Here is a 21,672-nt window from a genome sequence, read left to right as displayed (position 1 = left end):
TAATTATGCTACTAAACCACTATCAATGTAGTGTCACCAAACAATTAGTTTGCTTGATAAAGGAGTCCCTTGACAATGCAACAGGGCGGAACGCCAAAAAGTCTTTCAAGAATGAATTTCCATGCAGAGTTATGTTTTTTTGTTATAACTATGTATTGGCCTACTCATCTCTAAACACATCCATCAAATTCATCCCTAAATTGGCAGTGACTGATAACTGTCAAAGCAATGTTTCCACTTGAGGCCAAAATCGTTTCACCCGACGAAATTTGATTCCAGAGTTTTGGGAGCAAAAAAGAGACTGGCTCTTGTTGTTGTCACATTCCAAAGGGCACTTAAATCAAGCCTCGTGGCTGGAAGCTTCTTGTACTCGCAATTCATCATTGCCTGCTGAACTGACAGGTTCAGGTAGTCAAAAGCAGCCGGGATGGCGTTAAATCAAGTGAACGTGAGTGACTGCCCCGCTCCCTCTAGTGGCATACAGCAATAACTCATAGATATCGAATAACTCTGAGGCCCTAAAATGAAACAAAATAGGTGACGCTTCTTGAGCAATGGCCCTTCTTCATAACACGTCTTCTTCTTCGCAGAAGAAGCGCCATTTGTTTACTTTTAGGGCCGTGGTATTATTAACGAATGTGTTTAGTTTTTTTTATCACACGCTTGTTCACCACTGCCAATGCATGAGTACAATAAAAAAAAAAATGTGTTTATCTCTTCATGGTTAATGCAGACATGATGAATCCTTGTAAAAAAGGTTTCAGTTTTGTTGCCAGAAAAAAGGAGAAAAACCCTATTATTATATTTTGGTACTGGCAAAGGAGGTCTAATGATGTAGATGCTCACCCCGAGCCGTCATTACTTTGATAGTACATTGTCTTTGAGCTGTACGCCTTTTGGCGTCCTCTGGTCGAGCACCAATTAGGTCGAGGCTCAAAAGAAAGCCGTCCCTTGGTGTGGACCAATCAGTTTCAAGGACAATGCATATATTATCATAATGTGTTTTTTGCATTTTGACTGCAAGTATTGTGGTTAATGCAGACATAAATCCTCGTAAAAAAAGGTTTCAGTTTTGTTGCCTGAAAAAAGGGGAAAACACTATTATTAAAATGTGTTTAGTTCATCAGTGAACAGGCGTTGATTGACCTGTCTATTTACTGGGCATGCATAGAGGCATCACATAATTGATTAAAACAGATATTGTCTTCATACATACATCAAATCATGAATATATTAAAACTGTTATATACAGTGTAAGGAAATCACATGCAAATGATGTGCTGTTGATACATATCTGTGGATAACGGAGCACACAATATTACAAATGAGGCACATGTACAAAAGAAAACAACACAAATGAGACAGTAATCATGAAAGAAAACACGTTTTTTTCCCTTAAACCGTCCACTTAAATTGTGATAATTCATCCAATTGCTGCCAAAGAGGGGGGGGGGGGGGAGTAGAATAATTATATTTAAATTGCATTTAGCTACCCAGCCTGCTGACTCGGGAGCAGTCATGATGCTTTGAGAATGAAGGTGTCTGGGTGGCTCGGGGAGCTAATACCATGCCACTGCTGAGATCCTGGGTTTGAATCCAGGCTACAGCCACCTGTGGTAACTTAACATGAGGTTCTCAAGTTTTGTGCGTTGATGGTGTTAGCCTGGCGACCAATATTCATACAAAAACACAAATTTGGTTCTTCAAATGCTATCGCCACATTTCGGACCTAACACCTAAATACATTCAGTTTTTAGAATAGGGTTTCCCCTTATTTTCTGGCAACAAAACAGGTGTTAAGATGTTAAAACACCAAAATGCAACCTTTTACAAGGAATCATGTATGTATTAACCACAATACTTGTGGTCAGAATGCAAACAAAAAACATACTCTGATTATAGATGCATTAAATCTTGACTTAGAGCTTTGGTGACTGCAGGAATTCATATTATTGGGTCTTTCGGTAAAGTCAAGTAGATAGGTTCAAAGAAAATAACAAAAAACTACGACGTTTCAATCGCAACACAAGCGGTCGTCTTCAGGAAAAGGGGGTTTAGCTTCCAAGGTAAACTGTTTATAGAGGTTTGAAATGGGCGTAGCCCAAATGTCAGCAGCCAATGATAATGTGAGTGGTGGGCAGCCCAGCCCGACGGTGGTTGGTTTTTCAACAATCAAAGGGCTGCCACGTGAAAATGTGCATGTTAATGAGAGATTAGCATGTTAATGAGCGATTAGCATGTTAATGAGATTAGCATGTTAATGAAAGATTAGCATGTTAATGAGTGATTAGCATGTTAATGAGAGATTAGCATGTTAATGAGAGATTAGCATGTTAATGAGCGATTAGCATGTTAATGAGAGATTAGCATGTTAATGAGCGATTAGCATGTTAATGAGAGATTAGCATGTTAATGAGAGATTAGCATGTTAATTAAAGAGATTAGCATGTTAATTAAAGGGATTAGCATGTTAATGAGAGATTAGCATGTTAATGAGCGATTAGCATGTTAATGAGAGATTAGCATGTTAATGAGCGATTAGCATGTTAATGAGCGATTAGCATGTTAATGAGAGATTAGCATGTTAATGAGAGATTAGCATGTTAATGAGAGATTAGCATGTTAATTAAAGAGATTAGCATGTTAATTAAAGGGATTAGCATGTTAATGAGAGATTAGCATGTTAATGAGCGATTAGCATGTTAATGAGAGATTAGCATGTTAATGAGCGATTAGCATGTTAATGAGAGATTAGCATGTTAATGAGAGATTAGCATGTTAATGAGATTAGCATATTAATGAGAGATTAGCATATTAATGGAAGATCGCAGAGCCGCAACTCACGGGTCGGGGCGCAAAGTGGCTGTGCCCGTGTGAACCCTGTGAAAGCGCAAGTTTGAAATGGGCATGAAGCACAACTAACATCAGAAGGTGGTACGATGGGAAAATCACAGCCAGTTATGACTTAAACTGGTTGATAACGTCCTTCCAATGATTGCTCAGTTTGTACCCATATTCTCGGTTGAAATTGTGTCTGTGTCTATATATATGGATGGCTTCATTAACGACTCTTTTGATAGTCAGTGGGCTTGCAAAGTACATTCGTCTTGGAGAAATCAATTTCGTGTGAGCCCACCGCATTAAAACAATGATCAGCCACGGCCGAGGTATTGGTCCTACCGTGTTTCAGATCTGCCTGATGTTCACGAACACAGTCCGAGACATGTCGTTTAGTTTCCCCAATGGAACTACTACTGCAGACAAACTAAGCATTGTCTTTGAAACTGATTGGTCCACACCAGAGACAGATTTCTTTCGAGCCTAGCCTCAAACGGTGTTAGACCAGAGGACGCCAAAAGGCGTGTGATTAACATTATTTTCAGAGCATACAAAAAGGGTGCACCGCTTTGTTTGGATAAGAGGTTTTTATAAAAGTGACTTCAGAAGTTGTTCTTCGAAGATGTAATCTTCAAAAGGTTGTTCGTTTACATAATGAAATGCACTCATCGCCAACTAAGCCCTGAATATACAAATGCATTCATCCAGTCACATTATGTTAACTCCACAATGGAAAGTGTACATGCACAGCCCTTTTGTCAATCCACTGCTGGATGAGAGTCTCCCCACGCCGCGCAGGTCAAGAGGATAATCTGTCTGTGCTTCACTTTAGGCAGCGTGAGTTTAAAGGTGGGAGTCATAGATGTGCAGTACGACAAGGGGAGAGAATGTTGGGGAAATATAGTACACAGAGATCACAGAGAGAATCAGACAGTTGAAAAAAAAGCTACAGATTTAAATTTTAACAAATCTCTGCAGCACTGCTGCCCTACTGCCTACAACCTGCTGCCCGATGACGACCTGTTTGTGCGTGGTGTTCACCAATCCAAGCGCTATCCAGGCTCAACCCTGCTTAGCTACCAAGATCTGATGAGACAGGGCACATTGAAGGTGATCTGATAATTATCATAATAGGCCATTGGTATATAACTGTAAACACTGAAACACAATAACACAGTTTTGACAATAAAACGCCCACACACACATTGAGTGCGATCCACATGTGGGAAGATGCACATTTTTGACACAACCAAAACAAAATGGCATTGGCATTTAAAATGTCCACGTCCCGCAAGTAGACATAACAACGACTTACATTTGTAACAAGCCCATAAGGTACATACAACGTTTAGTGAATGGGAGGGACCGGGCAAGGGAAAGAAAGGCAGCAAGATATATGGGTACAATTTATAATCTGTACAGTATTGGACAGCCAGTGCAGGATGGTGAGTAATGTTGCTGTGGTCTCCTGGTCATGGGAAGTGGTGAGAGTTAGGGTGTGCCATTAGGTGGGGTCTGCTATTGCGGGGAGCGGTATTGTAGCCGTTAGCGCGCTGCACTTCGAACCCAACGACTCGAGTTCGATTCCCGCTCACACCCAACACCAGTGATAACTGAACCGGTCCTGGGCCTCCCTTAAGTCGACTCGGCCTCAAACAAGTACCTGGTGCGGTGTTTAAACATCGCCACGAGGGAGACAAAGGCGGTCGGGCGTGGTGCTGGCCAACCACCCGCTCGTGTGCCGTGCTGGCTTTCATTAGGTGCACGCTAACAGCACTTGCCCCAACAGTCTGTTAAGGCTATACGGAGAGTCTTTGTCTTTGGTCTGCTATGCTAGAGGTTTGCTATTGGCTCCTTAACTTTATTGGCTCCTTAACTTTATTTGTTTAAAGCATTGCTCTGCCAAAAAGGGGCGTTCCCTGGTTGGAGCAATGCATACCTGTCAACCCATACGGTTTGTCCGTATTCTTGTAGAGGGAACTTGAGTAAAAAATAATAATCTTGCCTATTTGTTTGTTTCTCCTCTGTGATGGGACTTTGTAGAATGAATATTGAGATTTATAAGGGCACGAGGTGACCAATAAGGTCTGAATTGATCTGTAATAAGGTAGGCACTGATAAGGGGTTGACAGGTACGTAGTCGTGTATAGTAATGTAGTGTATAGTGGTGGTGTATAGTATCACACCTGTCAACCCATACGGTTTACCCGTATTCTCGCACAGGAAAAAATGAGTTTTCAAGTCCATACGGTGCACAGCCGTTTCATTACGGGCGAAAAAAGTAGATATTTTTGTGTTTATTTTTTTGTGTTTATTTCTTTTGTGTTTCTCCCTTGCGTTGGGACTTTGTAGGTTGAACGTTGAGATTTATAAGGGCACGGTGTGACAAATAAGATCTGAATTGATCTGTAATAAGGTAGGGCACTGATAAAGGGTTGACAAGTATGGCAATGCAACTGACAAGTGCAGCCGTAATTTCATGAAAATTCACCATCCAAAATCAGACAGATCCAGAAGCCCAGGTGTAAATTCAGGCTTGCATAGCAAGTGGCATTATATTGTGACAGGTGAGAGGCGGAGAGAAGAGAATATAGGAGAGAGTACGCAGGGATCACAGGCAGTGACGGACAGAAGCAGAGTGGGAGAAAAAAGCTACAGATTAAAATGGCAAGCATAAACAGCGGCAGACGAGACCGACAGCAAGAATCCGGTAGCAGCAATAATACAGTAGTGACAATAACAATGTCTGTCCTTCATTTGTGAGTCTCAAAGTCGGGCTACGTTGGGATTCATAGGGGTGTGAAAAAAACGTCTCAATGTCAAACGAATGTTGGGATGTATTGCGGCCTTCTCCCGTAATAATTTCTCCTGCACCAAGTTCTCCTGCACCCTCCCAACAACGTGGGGCTTGTGCATCATTCGGTCTCTGGAGTTGTCACTTCGTGAAACGACCAAAAAGAAACTTGACTTTACGTGCTGCGTAATCGCATATGCCACTTCCATCGCTTCAATACCAGGAAAATTCGCCCCCTCATCACCATCACCACTGCCAAACTTCTTGTGCACTCTCCTTCATCTTCACTCGTCTGGATTATTGCCACTCGCTCCTGGTCGGTCTCGCTGCCTACGCCCTCGCCCCTCTACAACAAACTCAAAACTCGGCCGCACGCACCCCACCGTCTTCTCTGGCGAATGTAGGTTTGCTGTGAATGACGGATATGGAATATGGTGGAGTGCGCCTGATGAAAATCAGTTGATTTCTGCAAAAAATATGATAAATTTGGCCCCCGATATTAATGCAATCAGCACTGTTCATGTACTTTGACCATAATGCTGGGTTTATGATGAGCGGCATGCTAACTAAAATATGGGTGGAGCCCATATACAGTACTTGTGTAATTTACCTAATTGTAATAACGAGTCATAATAAATAAGTTAAACATTTGGCAAGTGTTATTACATGTACACTGGCATTCTGTTTTAATATTGAGTGGTCAGTGTTAATAATGAATCTCACAAGTTTGCACTTAAGGACCTTAAGTAAAAAGTAATCGGTCATATGAAATGCATTTTCAGGAGATATAAATATACAGTACCTCATCAAACAAAACCTGAATGGACATTTTACTAACTCCCGCTAACACATTTTTTTCTACTGTGGTGGACTGCTATGATTTAAATGATTGCTTACGAAATGAACCGGCACATTGCCAGCATGTTTGCGATTTTTGTTTATTTTTCTTACTTCGAAATTCACATTCAACTACAAATTGGTGGGTTTTTAAAATGTGTTATTATTAATGCACGAGAGGGTTAAATCATGCAGATGTCTCAGAAATCTTAAAGAACACCACGAAGTTATTTAAAGGCGGTAATGAGGGCGCGGGGAAATGTCAACGCTGATTTATCATGGAGCTATTACATAAGAGGGGGCGATTAAGGAGACGTCACATGGTGTTCATGAATACCTGTCGACCCATGCGGTTTACCCCATATTCTTGTACAGGGAAATTTAGTTTTTAGGTCCATACGGCGTACAGCCGTTTAAAATCATTTAACTGGCTGTGATGTTTCCATCCTATTTACCGATGTTAGTTGTTAGTTGCGGCTCTCTGATTTTACATTAACAGGCAAAATTTCTCAGCCACCTCGTGCGCCGACATGGCTGCGGCTCTGCGATCTTACATTACATGCTAATAACTCTCTCACATTAACAGAGCCACCTCTGTGCGCTCGTTGTGGAGGTCGCCCTCCGATCTTACATTAATATGCTAATTTCTCACATTAACATCACTAGCCCCGCCCACTTAGTTGATGGCCGTTGGGCTACTACCCATTTCAAACCTTTAAAACAGTCTGCCTCAGCAGCTTTCCTCTCTTTTTTTCAGCCCGATGACGACCGTTTGCATTGCGATCGAAATGTCATAGTTTTTTGTTATTTTTATTATTTTCTTTGAACCTATCTACGTAACTTTACCGAAAGACCCAAAGAATATAAACATTATACTATGATGTAAACAAAAACTTTGCTCTTTTTCAGCAATTGGTTTGAAGGATGATGGCAAGTGTTGCCTTGTTAAACTATGCCTTTAAAACTGAAAACTACTTACCTGCAGTACAGTCTATTTAAAAAAAAAAATCCACCCCTCTGTCAATAATCGTGTTTCTCGTTGTGGATTTGTGAACACACTTTGTAAACAGTACATAAAATAGTATGAGTTTTCAATGCGCTGTTCATATTCTAACAATTGTTTATACCAATGTTACTCTACAGAGTAGTGGGTCGCCCCTCCTCTTATCCGCATTGATACGAGCGGTATGTGGGGACTATGGCTTAACCGCAAAAAAAAACCTATCTGCACAGATGCATACGGGCAAGAGAAGTATTATCAAACATGAGGAATTAACAGTGCAACGCATCTCATCTGTTAAGTATCTGCAGGTAATAGGATTGTCATCGATTGATCATGGCTGTAGACATTGGTAGGTCACAGATAGTAATGAAGATAAGAGAGCAGTTTCACTGTATTGTGCAGACCGTTATGACAAATAAAGGACTTAAGTCGTGTCGGCAGTTTAAGCAGCTTTGGATAAGACTCATGATCCTGCCCATATCCGAGCATGGAGTGCATTCGCTTGTTCAGCTCTTCTGCGCATTCGTCCTCGCTGCTGCGCTTGGACGACACAACAACAGAATGATCCGCGCTAGGTGGGTCGCGGCGTTTGTGTGCGCGGTGGGACGGAGTCGCCAAAAATAAATGAATTAATTACCATTTTGACTTTCGTTTATTCGGGACTCCGGGGTACAGCCATAAGGTTCATATGGCCAAATAAAATAAAAGTCGTGGGACAGCGTTTTTCTTTTTTACTCTGGAGAGTAGCGATCCCCATAGTAGCTGAAAATGATTCTGTAAAGCACTTCTGTTGAGGATTCCCTGTGCAAACAGGATTTGGATGTACATGAATGACGGTGTATTGTTTAACGCTTCATAATGTTCTGTGTTTCTTGTTGTACATTCACAATATGAGTGTGTGCGTCCACATATCAAGCAAGCAGCATCAGCATGCAAGATCACAGACAGTAGCATGATAAGAACCATCAAACACAAATGATCAAAATTAGTACAGAACACTGTTTTTGTTTAGTAACATAATTTCTGTCTATTTGTTTGTGTCTCTCCCTTGTGAAGGGATTTTGTAGGATGAACGTTGAGATTTATAATTGCACGGGGTGACCAAAAAGGTCTGAATTGGTCTGTAATAAGGTAGGGCACTATTAAGGGGTTGACAGGTGTGTTAATACTCTGTGGGTCTTTCGGTAAAGTGACGTAGATAGAAAAAATATAAAATAACCAAAAAATCACGACGTTTCGATCGTAACACAAGAAATCGTCTTCAGGTGAAAAAATACAGCAGGTGGACTGCTGTATTATTTTGATTTTCATTTCACCTGAAGACGATTGTGTTGCGATAGAAATGTCGTGATTTTTTTGTTTTATTACTTCTCTATCTACGTGACTTAACCGAAAGACCAAAGAGTATGAATTCCTGCAGTCACGAAAGCTTTATGTCAGGTATGTTAATGATGAAAACAAGTGCAGTCTCTAGTTTCTGCGTTTGCATGTCTTGGATTGAGGATGGCCAAGAATGTCGAGTTGGATAAGAGAGCAATGATTTGTCGATGCGATTAAAATAACAAAGATGGGCGAGGAAGGCAAAGGCTGTTCGATAGAGACAGGGCATGTACGCGTGTATGTACGTTTGAACTTTTATCACACTTTCACGTTGCCAACCGTGTTAATCGGGTGCCAGATGAGCGAGTTTAATTACAGGGGGGAAGTGCTGACACAGGACGTATGACAGTGCTGACTTGTATTATTCTTACACACTTTTATTGAACCTGCCGTGTTGTCCATTTCTATTCTTTGAAATCTTTGACCCTTAACATCTTCGGATCTACGACGCCCTAACGAGCTGACATTTTCTACACAGACTCGCCGCCTCGGAGTGACAATTCAAGATGTTATGATAAAATAAACCTGGTCCAGGTCCTGCCCATTGTGGTCCAATTCGTGTTTTGAACTCAATTTTAATAATTAATAATGGTACATTTTACCCCTTTAGATAAGTTTAAATTGCCTTATGCAAGCCACCCACATTTATCGAGCCCATAAAATTTGATTATTTCTGGGGTCAAAATACTGTATTTTCCACTTCTGAGTGCAAATACAAGTATGTGCATTGAACAACTTTTTTTTACTTCATGTGAATAAGTTTGACACGGTTGTGGGAAGGCACTCTAACATATAAGGGATGTAACAGAAGAGCGGAAGAGTGATTTTTCAGGATAAAAACTGGAGGATTTTAGAGAGAGAAAGACTCTATAGAGGAGACCTGGAATCGCCTGCCAAGCTCTGCGTGAAGATAGACAACTCCCGTGAGAGCACGTGGAGAGGTGGTAGTTGTCAGGGATGTGTTGTAGAGTGGTATGAGCATCCACTGGATGGAGGCTGTTGGCAATCATGGAAAAGCTTTTCTAACATTATAGGGCAGTGGAAACAATGGGTGCGTTTTTTAAATCACCCAGCCTCCTGCCCACCCATCAGTAGAAATGCTGGGTTATGTAAACACCACAGTAAGTCGATTGGCAGGTCGTGTGGGACTGCAAAGTGTGGGCACCTTCCACCTCTTTCAAGACATCCGGACATTGCTTTCAGATATACCAAACGGCCTCTTTCAGAATCAATCAGAATATGAATTTTAACTGGAGCAGGAATCTGGTTAGCTATAAAGATTTTTTTTAACAGGTGCCCAGTAGTGGCGCTTTAAATTCAAAGCACTCTGCATTTCATGGCACTGTAATTGTCTTGATTCTCTGCAAAATGTTTCTTTTTGGTTTTTAACATCTTAACACCTATTTTATTACCATAAAGGATAAACCATTTCCTTATTTTTCATACTGTAGTTGTCTTATAATCCCCAGAGCAGTGTGCCAGGAGTTATGGGATGAATTACCCACTGCCAGAAGAAGTCCAAAAGTCTGCAGCAAAAACGCAGATTGTATCTCCACCTCCATGGGCATGAACCGTTCGGGAATCCCCGAATTACAGGAATTTACAGATGACTGGATTCCTGTATTTTTGTCCCGCTCTTACAGTCTCGTTCATATTCCACCCTTCACTCCCTGCTATGTATTGACACATTTGTTATTGTTGTTGGCTTCATTAGCCTCGAAGTAACACTCACGTAAAATAAGCATAGATTTTCTCAATTATTATTACTTGCACAATTCTATGCATTCGTTGTCAGAGATATTTTAGTTTCATCGATGAATAATTTAATTCCTAATAATTTGCAATTGGCAATGCAAATAAATATTGCATACATTTTTACCGCTTGCAAAGGTTTTATTTTTTTATTTGTAAAATGTACGAAGGTCATGTATTGCAGAATTACAGGCTGTCAGGGCTGATGTCATGCGTATTAAGGCAATAACACTGAATGTGTATGAGTTTGATATTAAATGTCACATTCATGTATTGTGGAAACAGGAAAGCAGCCGTATTCAAAACAATGAATCGAGTACGTACTGCAACATCATTGACGACTGCAATACATATTGTGCTATAAATCAGATTCTGGAAAAGACAAATGAATAAAGCCGTCTCTGGTGTAGGCCAATTAGTTTCAAATACAATGCATATATTATCAGAGTTTGTTTGATTGCATGTTCACCACAAGTACGTGTGGTTAATGCAGACTTGATTCCTTGCAAAAGGTTTTCTATTTAGTTTTTGCACATCTCAACACCTCCTGTGTTATTGGCAGAAGAGGTAAAACCGATACTTATTTTTTCATACAAATGAACGTCACATGCTCTTTAACATCCAGGTTTTCGCGACCAATATTATTGCGTAAGTGCAAAACCTCGTGGGCGTACACCGATGATATCACACTACCCGATTTAAGGTCTACAACTGGAGAACATCTTCACAATTCTGGCAACTGTCTGATGATACTGGTTGTGACCACCAGACAAATGTCGGACTACCCAAGTGTTAAACATGTGTGGATAGCTCTCTCCAACACACCGGCATTCTGAAGCAGTATTAAATTGGCACTTGTTTTCACCTTATTAACTAGCTGTGTCAAGTGGAGGAGGGTTTACAAAACAAATTATACTTAGATGTGACTCAAAAATCTATGATGAATGATCATATCTCTAGCATTATGCCTAGCCTGTACATTATTTGGTCTCTCTCGAAGAGGGGCGAGGAGCCACAGACAAGCCAAAGGCAGACAGGCGGTGAGCCGGCGTTACCAATATTGCCAAAGCTCTGCTGTCCTCTAATAGTACGTTCTTTTCAGGCAACTATTGAGTTTAACACGTAGGCTTGAGTGTTAACATGCGAGAGAGCACTGGGAGCATCCGCAGGAAACCCATGCGTGCGAGAAGGACAACACTCTATCCCACACACCATGCAATGCTAGATGGCAGGCCACGTGCATTTTAGCCACCACTGCCTGGCGGTCATTATCCACAGTCTCACAAAGCAAGGCCTCAAAAACAAATATCAAAACATAAAAAAACTGTTTACAAGAATGTAACTGCTACACCGAGACTGCATGACGCTAGTAACACAATGAATGTCAGGGTTAGACAAGGAGTAACGCCGTTTTACAAACAGAAACCGTGGAAATAAAGGGGTAAACATGTATAAGAGATCTGCGAGCCATTCTCAAGCACACGCACCACGCAGACATTAAATCTCCGCACTCAGCATAGCACGCACCAATCACACGCACGGGAATACAGTAGACGGGGGTCGAGGGTTAAAAGGTACTGACGTCACGGACCCGGCGTGCGAGACGAGGATGTGTATTGGGAACGAGGGAAGGGATAGAGGGTTTAAAAGGGGCTGCGAGATGCATGTTCGGGGTTGGTTTTAGGAACGAGTGTGGCTGTGGGTTGAAGAATAAACAAGTGCGTAACCAGTCTCCGACTCATCTTCATCTGGTGGCAGCGGTGGGATATCTCGCCTCAGCCGATGCAAGATCCCAACGGTGGATACTCAACCAGAAGACGCTCTAGGTGCCCGGGACGAGATTTGCTCGGAAACGGAACCGACGAGTTTGGATTCGTCACCCGGCTCATAGGCAGGATCCGTGACAGCTGCTCGTCCCATGTGGGCACCTTCCTACACCAACCCGGCGGTGCAGACCCAGAGCCGCCGCCACTGCAGATCATCTTCTAGGGATCGGAGGATGGATTAGCTGCCAGAGGCAGTAACCGCGCTGCTTCGCCGGCTGAGTCCTGAGCTTGAACGAGCGGGGGGAACTTCAGCCGCACCACCTCCCCAGCGACAGGACGGGAGCCACGGTCAGCCTTCCCGACCAGGCACTCCGCAGCAGCTATCAGGGGATGGAGCAGCACCAGCGACGCGGCCGACCATGCGTCCCGCGTGGGACCTGGGAGAAAACTCTGCCCTGTCCTCCCGATATCCGCCGACAGCAGCTGCACCGGGGACATCAACGACTGGAGCGCAATGGAGAGCAGCTGACCAGGCAAGGGACAAGGACACAGGTCGGGAGCGAGATTCAGCCCGAAACTCAGCCGAGGCAGCCTGCGGAGGGAGGATCAGGATGGAGCTACCAGCTGGACGCGATACAGAAGTTCGCGTCCAGATCAGGAGAATGGCGCGTTTTCGTCCGCCGGTTCGAGACGGCTGCCCGGGCAATTAAGTGGACGGAGGAACAAGCCCTGACAATGCTGCCCACTGTGTTGGACGACCCCACATTGGCAGTGTTCAACAATTCAGCCTGCAAAAAGAAGATCCCTGCAGGGCGTCTACAAGGAGATGGCGGAAGTTTAAAAACCGCCAGCGGGAAGCATCTAAATCGCTCCTGGTCTTTAGGACGGAATTGTTGAAGCTGGCAGAAGCCACATTCCCGCGGCTCAACGAGCCGGGCCTGGACTCGCTGGTGGCGAAGCGGCTCCTTGCCATCGCACAGAAGGCAGGAGTGATGCTGCCGGAGGTGGAGGAGGAAGCCCACACCTCGCTATGGGTTATACGAAGAGATGGTGGGACCCGTGCGAAGTGGGGCACACATTGCATGGGATCGCGGTGACGTCGAGGGGCTGCCACGGCCCCCAACCAGACACGCGTCGTCGGCGGAGGAGGACGAGGGAGAGACGGTGGCGGCATAGCGGCAGTATTCGAGGATCTTGCGGGAAGCGGAGCGCCGACCCCGGCGCTGGGCACCTCATCAAAGAAGGCATCTGCCATCGCTGCGGTCGTGAGGGACACATCGCCCACAGATGTCGCAGCAGGACGAGTGCAGCGGGGACGACCAGACGGGATCATCAGCCTCGGTCCGCGGCCGTTCTAACTCTGGCGAGTGCCGACACCTCGGACACCCGGTCGGAACCATCCACCCCAGGTTCACCCCATCAAGAATCTCATTCCTCGGGGGCGGCTAGGATTCCCACTAACGGTCCGGGGGCCATGGCCAGACACGGTTAATAAGTGGCGTCGTTTGGCCAGAATGGTGGTGGCGGCCACGGCTGGGACATCCGTGTTGGTAGGCTCGGTGGCAGGAGTTAGCGTCCGCGTGTGAGTTGACACGGGTGCTTCGGCCAGCATCATATCCCTGCGCGTCTTTGACTTCTTACTGGAGGGACAGCGTCATTTCGCGCTGGTTCAGGCAAGGTACATAGCCGCAAATGGGGGAAGTATGGGGATAATAGGCCAAGTAGTAGTGCCGGTCTGCATCGGGGAGCTGGAGGTACGGGCTCCGGTATTGGTCCCCAGTGTGCTCACGGTCCCCTGCTTGCTGGGCACGGACCTACGGACCTGTTGGGGCTTATGCCCCTTCGTATTCTGTCGGGCGAAGGCTGCGTCGAAACCCAGTCGGGGGGGGGGGGGGGGGGGGTTGCTTGTATTTCTTACGTCCAGACGGGGAACCAAAGCAGCTTCCGTGAGTTCAGGCGCATTCGGGACTACGGTCTTGATCCCGCCTGGTGCGCAGGCCTTGGTGCCGCTTCGATATCGCATCTCGCTCGTCACTTCCCGGTTAGATGCGCCGCTCGTCGTCTCCGCAGTTCCATCGGTGGTGGGTCGCCATTGCCTAGCAGCAGCTGATACACTTGTGTGCAAGAATCAGCCACTGTTCCTGCAGGTCCTTAACATGGCTGACACACCCATTACAGTTTAGGAAGGGACCTTGTTTGCAAATGTCAGTCCCATGCATTCGAACCCTGAGGCGTAGAATGTCAACAATGTGCATTTGGACAGTCCATCGGTCGGCGCAGAGGATATGCCATGGATAGACGCGCTCCTGGCACGGAACACCGATCTTTTGGCAAAGGAATCGGGGGAGCTTAGGACTTTGTTGCGTGACTTCGCAGACGTGTTCAGTCAGGGTCCCTACAATGTTGGTCGCACGACGCTGATGGAGCACCACATTGATACAGGTGATGCGCCACCCATTCGGCAGAATGCCTATAGGATGGGTCCTAGTGAGAAGGAGCATGTGCGGCGGGCAGTGCAGGAGATGATGGAATTGGACATCATAGCGCCATCTACGAGTCCATGGGGGGCGCCGGTTGTATTGGTTAAGAAATTGGATGGATCCTTGCAGTTTTGCATAAACTTCAGGCGGCTCAACAAAGTTACCTTGGCGGATGCCTGCCCGCTCCCGCGCATAGATGACTCATTGGATGCACTCGCAGGAGCAAAAAATTTCTCCACACTTGACCTTTTGGCGGGATTCTGGCAGCTACCACTAGATACCGAATCCAGACCGAAAACAGCTTTCAGAACACCTCAAGGTCTCTTTCATTTCAACTGTTTGCCGATGGGTTTACAGACGGCTCATGCCACTTACAGCGATTGATGGAGCTGGTACTTAAGGGATTGCAGTGGGAGTCGTGTCTCATCTATCTGCACGATGTAATTATATTTGCTTGCACATTCAAGGAGCACTTAACCCGGTTGTGACAGGTATTTTCGAAAATTCATGATGCGAACCTCAAGTTAAAACCCTCCAAGTGCCATCGCTCCTCCATAAAATACTTGGGTCATGTCATTAACGCGTCAGGGGTCGCGACAGATCCCAACAAAATGGCGTGCGTCCGTGATTGGTCAATACTCATGTCCGTGCCTGAAGTCCGCAGATTCGTGGGGTTTGTATCCTATTACCGCCGTTTTGTCGAGAACTTTGCTCCCATCGTTAAGCACTTGCATGCGCTCACGGCGTAGGCACAGTCGTTTCGTTGGGGCCAGGCAGAGACCGACGCGTTCTTGACACTGCGCCAGCGTTTGACAAAAGCGCCGCCCCTAGCATACCTTGATTTTTCGATTCCCTTCCTGCTGGATACGGATGCGAGCGACGTGGGCAATCGGGCCGTTCTCTCCCAGATTCAGGAGGGCAGAGAGGTTGTCATTGCCGACGGAAGTCATGTCTTGTCGCAGGCCGAGCAGCAGTATTGCGTTACGCGCCGCGAGTTACTTGATGTTGTCCACTTTGTTCAGCACTTTTAGCCCTACCTGTACGGCCGCGACTTCACTGTTCGGACGGATCATGCGGCATTGCAGTACTCACTCCGCATTGACCAAGCGACTGGCCAGATGGCCCGATGTTTCGAGCAGCTGCAAGAGTACACGTATCGAGTGGTGCATCGGAAAGGAATCAGGCATACTAACGCCTATGCATTGTCTAGACTGGCAGCCCCCGTTAAGTGCACCTGCGGCAACGGATCCGCGCGCTGTAGACACGGACCGAGTGGGGCCGCCGGTATCGCTTGATTGTGACTTGGGGCTCACCCTGCGGGAATGGAGGGACCAGCAGCAGGCAGACGCGGCTTTAGCACCACTTCGCCGGCTGGCGGAGACGGCACGTGCTGACGATCTCCCCACGTAAGGGAAGTTTTTCCTCATGTGGGAAGGCTTGTTGATGCGCTGGGATATGACTGTGAACCGTAAAGTCCTGATGATGCCCCTCCTCCCTGCGGAGTCAGCTATGCTCCAATGTTCACGCCCGACAGTTGCTCCATCTAGGTAGCCGTAAGACCGAGGCTGTGCTACGCCTTCGCTATTTTTGGCTGGGCATGTCCGCCGATATCCGTGGGGTATCGGCGTGCGCAGACTCTGCGTGCAGGAAGTTTTTCGGGTAAACGAGCTCGTGGCCCTCGATATATTGGGCCCCTTCTCCGCCACTCCGAGGAAGTAGATACCTACTGGTGGGGATGGAGTACTTTACATGCTGGCCCTTTGCCTGCCCATTGGCCGACCAGACTGTGGCATCCACAGCGGACGCTTTTGTAAATGGGTATGTCGCTGAAAAGGGGGCTCCTGAGTGGCTGCTGATGGACCAGGGCAGAAACTTTTCCTCCAAGTTTTTGCAGGAGGTGTGTGACATGCTGGGTGTCAAGAGGGTGCGGACATCCCCTTACCACCCATAAACGGACGTGATGGTAGAATGCTTTAACCGCACCATCTCGGGGATGATCAATGACCAGCAGACGGACTGGGATTTGCACATCCCTGGGGTTTTAAAGGCCTATCGCTCGGCGCCGCAGGCATCAACAGGATACTCACCCTTTTTCTTGATGTATGGACGCGAGCCGAGCCCTCCGATTGAGGCACAGTTGCGCCCTGTCCCATCGCGTTCGAGAGATTGGTCAGCCGCGTTCCGCATGAGGCTCGCAAGGCGGCCTCGGCAGCATCCGCATCTGCACTAGCTACGAACAAGCACTTGCGGGCTAAGCCGCCGGTCGCGGATCCCTTTGCAGTGGGTGACCAGGCTTGGCTAACACTGCCGACAGTTACCGTTACGTAGGTGAGCGAAACTGCACCGGCCCTGGCAGGGCCCGGTCACAGTGGTGCAGGTATTGCGACCTCAATGTGTTTGCATTCAGTTGGGAAAACGTAGGTGGTACGTTCACCCCTCTAGGCTAAAACGTTACGTCGTGGCCGAGCTGCCCCTAAGAGCATCGTCACCTTCACCACCTTCATCGTCAGTTCGGCCGGTTGGGAGGAGGTTGTCACACTCGCGGCCTGCTATACGTCCGACTGACAATGCAGCCACTGCCCATCCTGCAGGACTACAGGTGACCGGGATGCCAGCACCGGATCCATCGGCGTCTGTGGCTGAAGACGCAGCCGCGGCATCGGCTGAGGACTTGGCCACAGGACTGGGCCTCTTAACCCGCTCACGCTCACGCCGCCTCGTCGCAGCTGTGGACACGGACATCCCTGCAACCCTGTTGTGTTCGGTCGAGGGATCGGATCATGGGGGAAGTCTGCGACAAAGGCGGCACTCTTGTTAACAAGGGGACGGAGGGGGAATTGTGTTGTGTTACTTTTGCCTTTATTGCACATTTTGTTGTTGCTGAAATTACATGCGCCCGGCCGCAGTTGGCTTTGACCGGCCGAGGCACACAGTTGTTGAACCGGAGACGGCTCTGTCTCAAGGAAGGGGGGGGGGGGGGGTGATGTAAGGGATCTGCGAGCCATCCTCACGCACTCGCACCATGCAGACATGAAATCTCCGCACTCAGCATAGCACGCACCAATCACATGCACGGGAATCCACAAGACGGGGGTCAAGGGTTAAAAGGCACAGACGTCACACGGACCCGGCGTGGGAGACGAGGATGTGTATTGGGAACGAGGGCAGGGATTTAGGGTTTAAAAGGGGCTGTGAGACGCATGTTCGGGGTTGGTTTTAGGAACGAGTGTGGCTGTGGGTTGAAGAATAAGCAAGTGCATAACCAGTCTACGACTCCTCTTCACATGCAGGGGCGGTTTCTTCATTAGGGCGATTGGGCGACGCACCACCAATGTCATTGAACCACAGAGTTACGCGAGCCGTTACTGTGCCTCTGGATATAGTCCAATCAGCGTCATGTCACGTTCTGTGGAGTACCGCCTCTTTTTGGGCGATTTCACTCTGGCTGAGAATCGCCCAGAGTGTTCCTATAGACTTACATTCAAAGATGTTTTTTTTCGAACGGCGGGCGCTCCAATGCATTCTCTATGGCTTCCGGGAGGGCTCGCACTAACGTGCTTACGTCATCATACGTAAGCACGTTTCAGTCAAAAATATTATTTGTCGCCACCTAGTGGAATCTTTAATAAATGAAACTGAGTGGATTGTAATAATAGTGAGTATAGAAACATGATGTATTGTAAGAGTCACTTTATTTTTCATTAATATTAAAGAAGTGAAGTTGCCTTTACATGCTTAAGCTGTTAATTTATCCATTGCATGGGTGGACCTTATCCTTATCAATCATCCAGACATTTGCCCCCCCTGAGAGATTTTGCAGGAGCCGCCACTGTTCACATGTATGGAAAATAACATGTCAGATTTAATCATGACATGGTCATATAATACATGGGGCCTTGTACCAAAACTATATGCAATATCAACAATGATTTGGGCAAATTGCCCTTGTTGGTGGAATGTGATTTCATAAACACTTGGGAACTTAAATTAAACTAAAATATAAAGAAGTTAAATGTTCTTCTTGGTTCTTTCGGTAAAGTCACGTAGAAGGGAAGTAATAAAATAATAAAACATAATAAAACAATTCTCACGACGTTTCGGCCACAACGCAAGCAGCCGTCCTCAGGTGAAAACCAGGTCCGTCGAGGCGACAGAGTCTGAATGAAACAGCACACGAGCTTGGAGCATATATATAAGCTGGGCGCATTGACAAAGGAATTTGCATATCAAAAGGAATTTAGCATATTTATGTGAAATGCAGGAATGTGATTAGTACTGCATATGCATGTGCATTATGCAGGATTAATAGCATCAAAGGGAGCTGCAGTTGCTGCTGCTGCTGCACTTGCTGCTGCTGCTGCACTTGCTGCTGCTGCTGCACTTGCTGCTGCTGCTGCACTTGCTGCTGCTGCTGCACTTGCTGCTGCTGCTGCACTTGCTGCTGCTGCTGCACTTGCTGCCTCTACGTGACTTTACCGAAAGAACCAAGAAGATGAATCCCTGCAGTCACGAAAGCTTTAAATCGAAAGTTAAATGTTTACTTGAAGCAGAATGGGAACATATGTTGCATTTTAAAACTATTTGAACAGTACAGTAGACCCGTGGTAGTGGTGGTGGTTTAAAGACACACTGTGAAAACGTGACAGTAGGAATGTTTTTACAAGGTTAACAGCGTTATCAGATCACTCGGCAGCTTCGGAGGGCAAAACGTGAAGCAAAACACTTGCCTTGTTACCGCAAGTCGTCGTAAAACTTGTGTCACAGCTGAAGGTTGTTGTTAATTCAGATTATTTCTCAACGCTAAGCGTGCGTCTCTGTACAACCCCCTAAGGGTCATTATCATTCATCATCACAATAATCGCCATCATCATTTCTCGCCGGCGAACGACCCCATGAGACAAAGATCCCCCGTGTAGCCTGCGACAGGCTGCAGGGGCAAGTGCTTGCGAGTAGCGAGTGTCAGCAAGCACCCTACGAAGGCCGACAACTGTGGTGGCACACGAGGGCTAATGGGTGGGATGGGTGGTTCACAACTCCCCAAACTCACGCCGCGTCAATCAAATCTGTACAACCGACGACGACAAAAATGAAAGACACGGATCAAAAGTACGCGGCCGATGTAACATCGCTTGCAGTCGCTTCTCTCTCGTGCGCGTTGTTGTTGTTGTTTGAAAGAGCCGACAGGGGCGACCTTAAAAGTCGCGAAGGGAGGAAGCGACGAGGCCGACCCACCGCCCTGTGGCTACCTGTGCCCCTCTCACCTGTCACTGTAGCCGGGCTCCCATCCAGCCTCGGAGCCAGACTCCGTGTCGGCATCCGCATCTTTGCCCAAAGACTGATAGAAGTTGGTGAGCTTGGCGAGCCTCGACTGAAGATTCTTGCGATGAGCCATCACTCTTCTCTCTCTTCTCTCTCTCGATCGTACCGTCTCGAGGTTTATAACATTCGCTTCGTTAGTGGCGTGCAACCCTCTCGGTCCACAGCCTGGAACTCAAAGATGTGTTGTTTTGTTTAAAGTGTCTGGCTGGCGGGTTTTCTCTCTCTTCTCTCTCGTCTCTCTCTCTCTTCACGAAGGGCAAAAGTAGAAGGTGGGAAAAAAATTACAGAGTTGTAACCGCCCCTTGGGCTATTTACATCCGGCCGAACCGGTTGTGAGATATGGGGGGGGTGGTTTCAGAATGTAACCATCATCAAAATGCACGACGAGAGAGAAGCTACATGTGGCGGGGGGGGGGGTAGTTTGTGCATTCTCTGCGAAGATGCACGGGGTATCACCAGACGCAGCACCCGCCGTTCCACGTTAACGCGTTGTAGGTGAACCTTGGGCCGACTGCACGAGCGACGAATCCGTCTGTCACGCGCCCTCGGCAGCGTGTGATCCCAGCCTCGTTGGCTTTATTATTCTCTGCCTGCATCGACAGCACACGGCGCGTGAAATTCGCAGTTAAACAAAGCTGCCCTTTATACTGTATCCGTTGAACTTTGCACGGGCTTATGCCAAGTTGCGCCTTTGTGACAAGTGGAAATATGTCATTCAAAAGATCGATTTAATATGCAGATGCCCATGACTCTTAAATTGGATTTAAGGCGGACATACCTGCAAATGGCTCTCTGAATTGGGATTCATCATCAGCTCTGATCTGTGTCCACTGCTGGACCAAATTGTCTCCATAAGTCCTTCGGTGCAACAATCCATCCAGCACCTGCACACGAGCTCATGTAATTCATCGCTCCATCTCCGTGATGGTCTCCCCTTCGTCTGGTATGCCCGTCTGTGGACACCTCCGCATTAGCACGGTTGACTACGAGCGGTGCGAAATAACTTCAACATAAGTACACAGACATGCTGCGCAAGTCTAAGTGCTGTTATCAGTCAACGTGATGTGTTTTGCATCATATTGACTGATTTCTGATTGTTTTGTGGTTGTTGATTTATTCATGATAAAGTAGCAACAATGGCAATCCCAAAAATGCAATGCTAATTTTTATATAGTGTATTTAAGTATGTGTTTAAATGCAAAGGATATGTTTAATATAGTAATATAATAAAGTAATGTATTTGAACCCTTGTATCAATCCACAACTGTATGAAGGCATCCTCATGCCATGTCAGTTATTTGGGATTTTTGGCTATACTTGGAAATTCAGAGACCATGGCCAATCAAAAAACGTAGGTCACCAAGCTAATAATGCAGTGTGTCCAAACTAATTTACTAGGGTTCTACCATATTCTCTGGATTATAAGACACATTTTTTTCCCTTGAGTGTATGTTAAAGATAAAGTTGGGTGTGTGTCTCTTAAATCCAGTAGGTGTGTGTATG

General features: G+C 46.4%; 1 protein-coding gene across 2 annotated transcripts in view; it reads right to left on the bottom strand.

Moving 5' to 3' along the window:
- The window catches only part of LOC133354668 (zinc finger protein ZIC 5-like), a 46,985-nt gene extending 26,571 nt beyond the window's left edge, over positions 1 to 20,414 (bottom strand). For both annotated transcript variants that reach the window (XM_061571704.1, XM_061571714.1), the window contains exon 1: positions 20,112 to 20,414. In XM_061571704.1, coding sequence (XP_061427688.1) covers positions 20,112 to 20,242 — 131 coding nt within the window. In that variant the 5' untranslated portion in view covers positions 20,243 to 20,414. The remainder of the gene's footprint in view (positions 1 to 20,111) is intronic.
- Positions 20,415 to 21,672: the final 1,258 nt, after the last annotated feature.

The sequence above is a fragment of the Lethenteron reissneri genome, chromosome 6 (assembly GCF_015708825.2).
Source record: "Lethenteron reissneri isolate LAM-NWPU_2019-01 chromosome 6, ASM1570882v1, whole genome shotgun sequence".
In the NCBI taxonomy this organism is placed as follows: domain Eukaryota; kingdom Metazoa; phylum Chordata; class Hyperoartia; order Petromyzontiformes; family Petromyzontidae; genus Lethenteron; species Lethenteron reissneri.
This window is presented reverse-complemented; position numbering and strand designations above follow the sequence as displayed.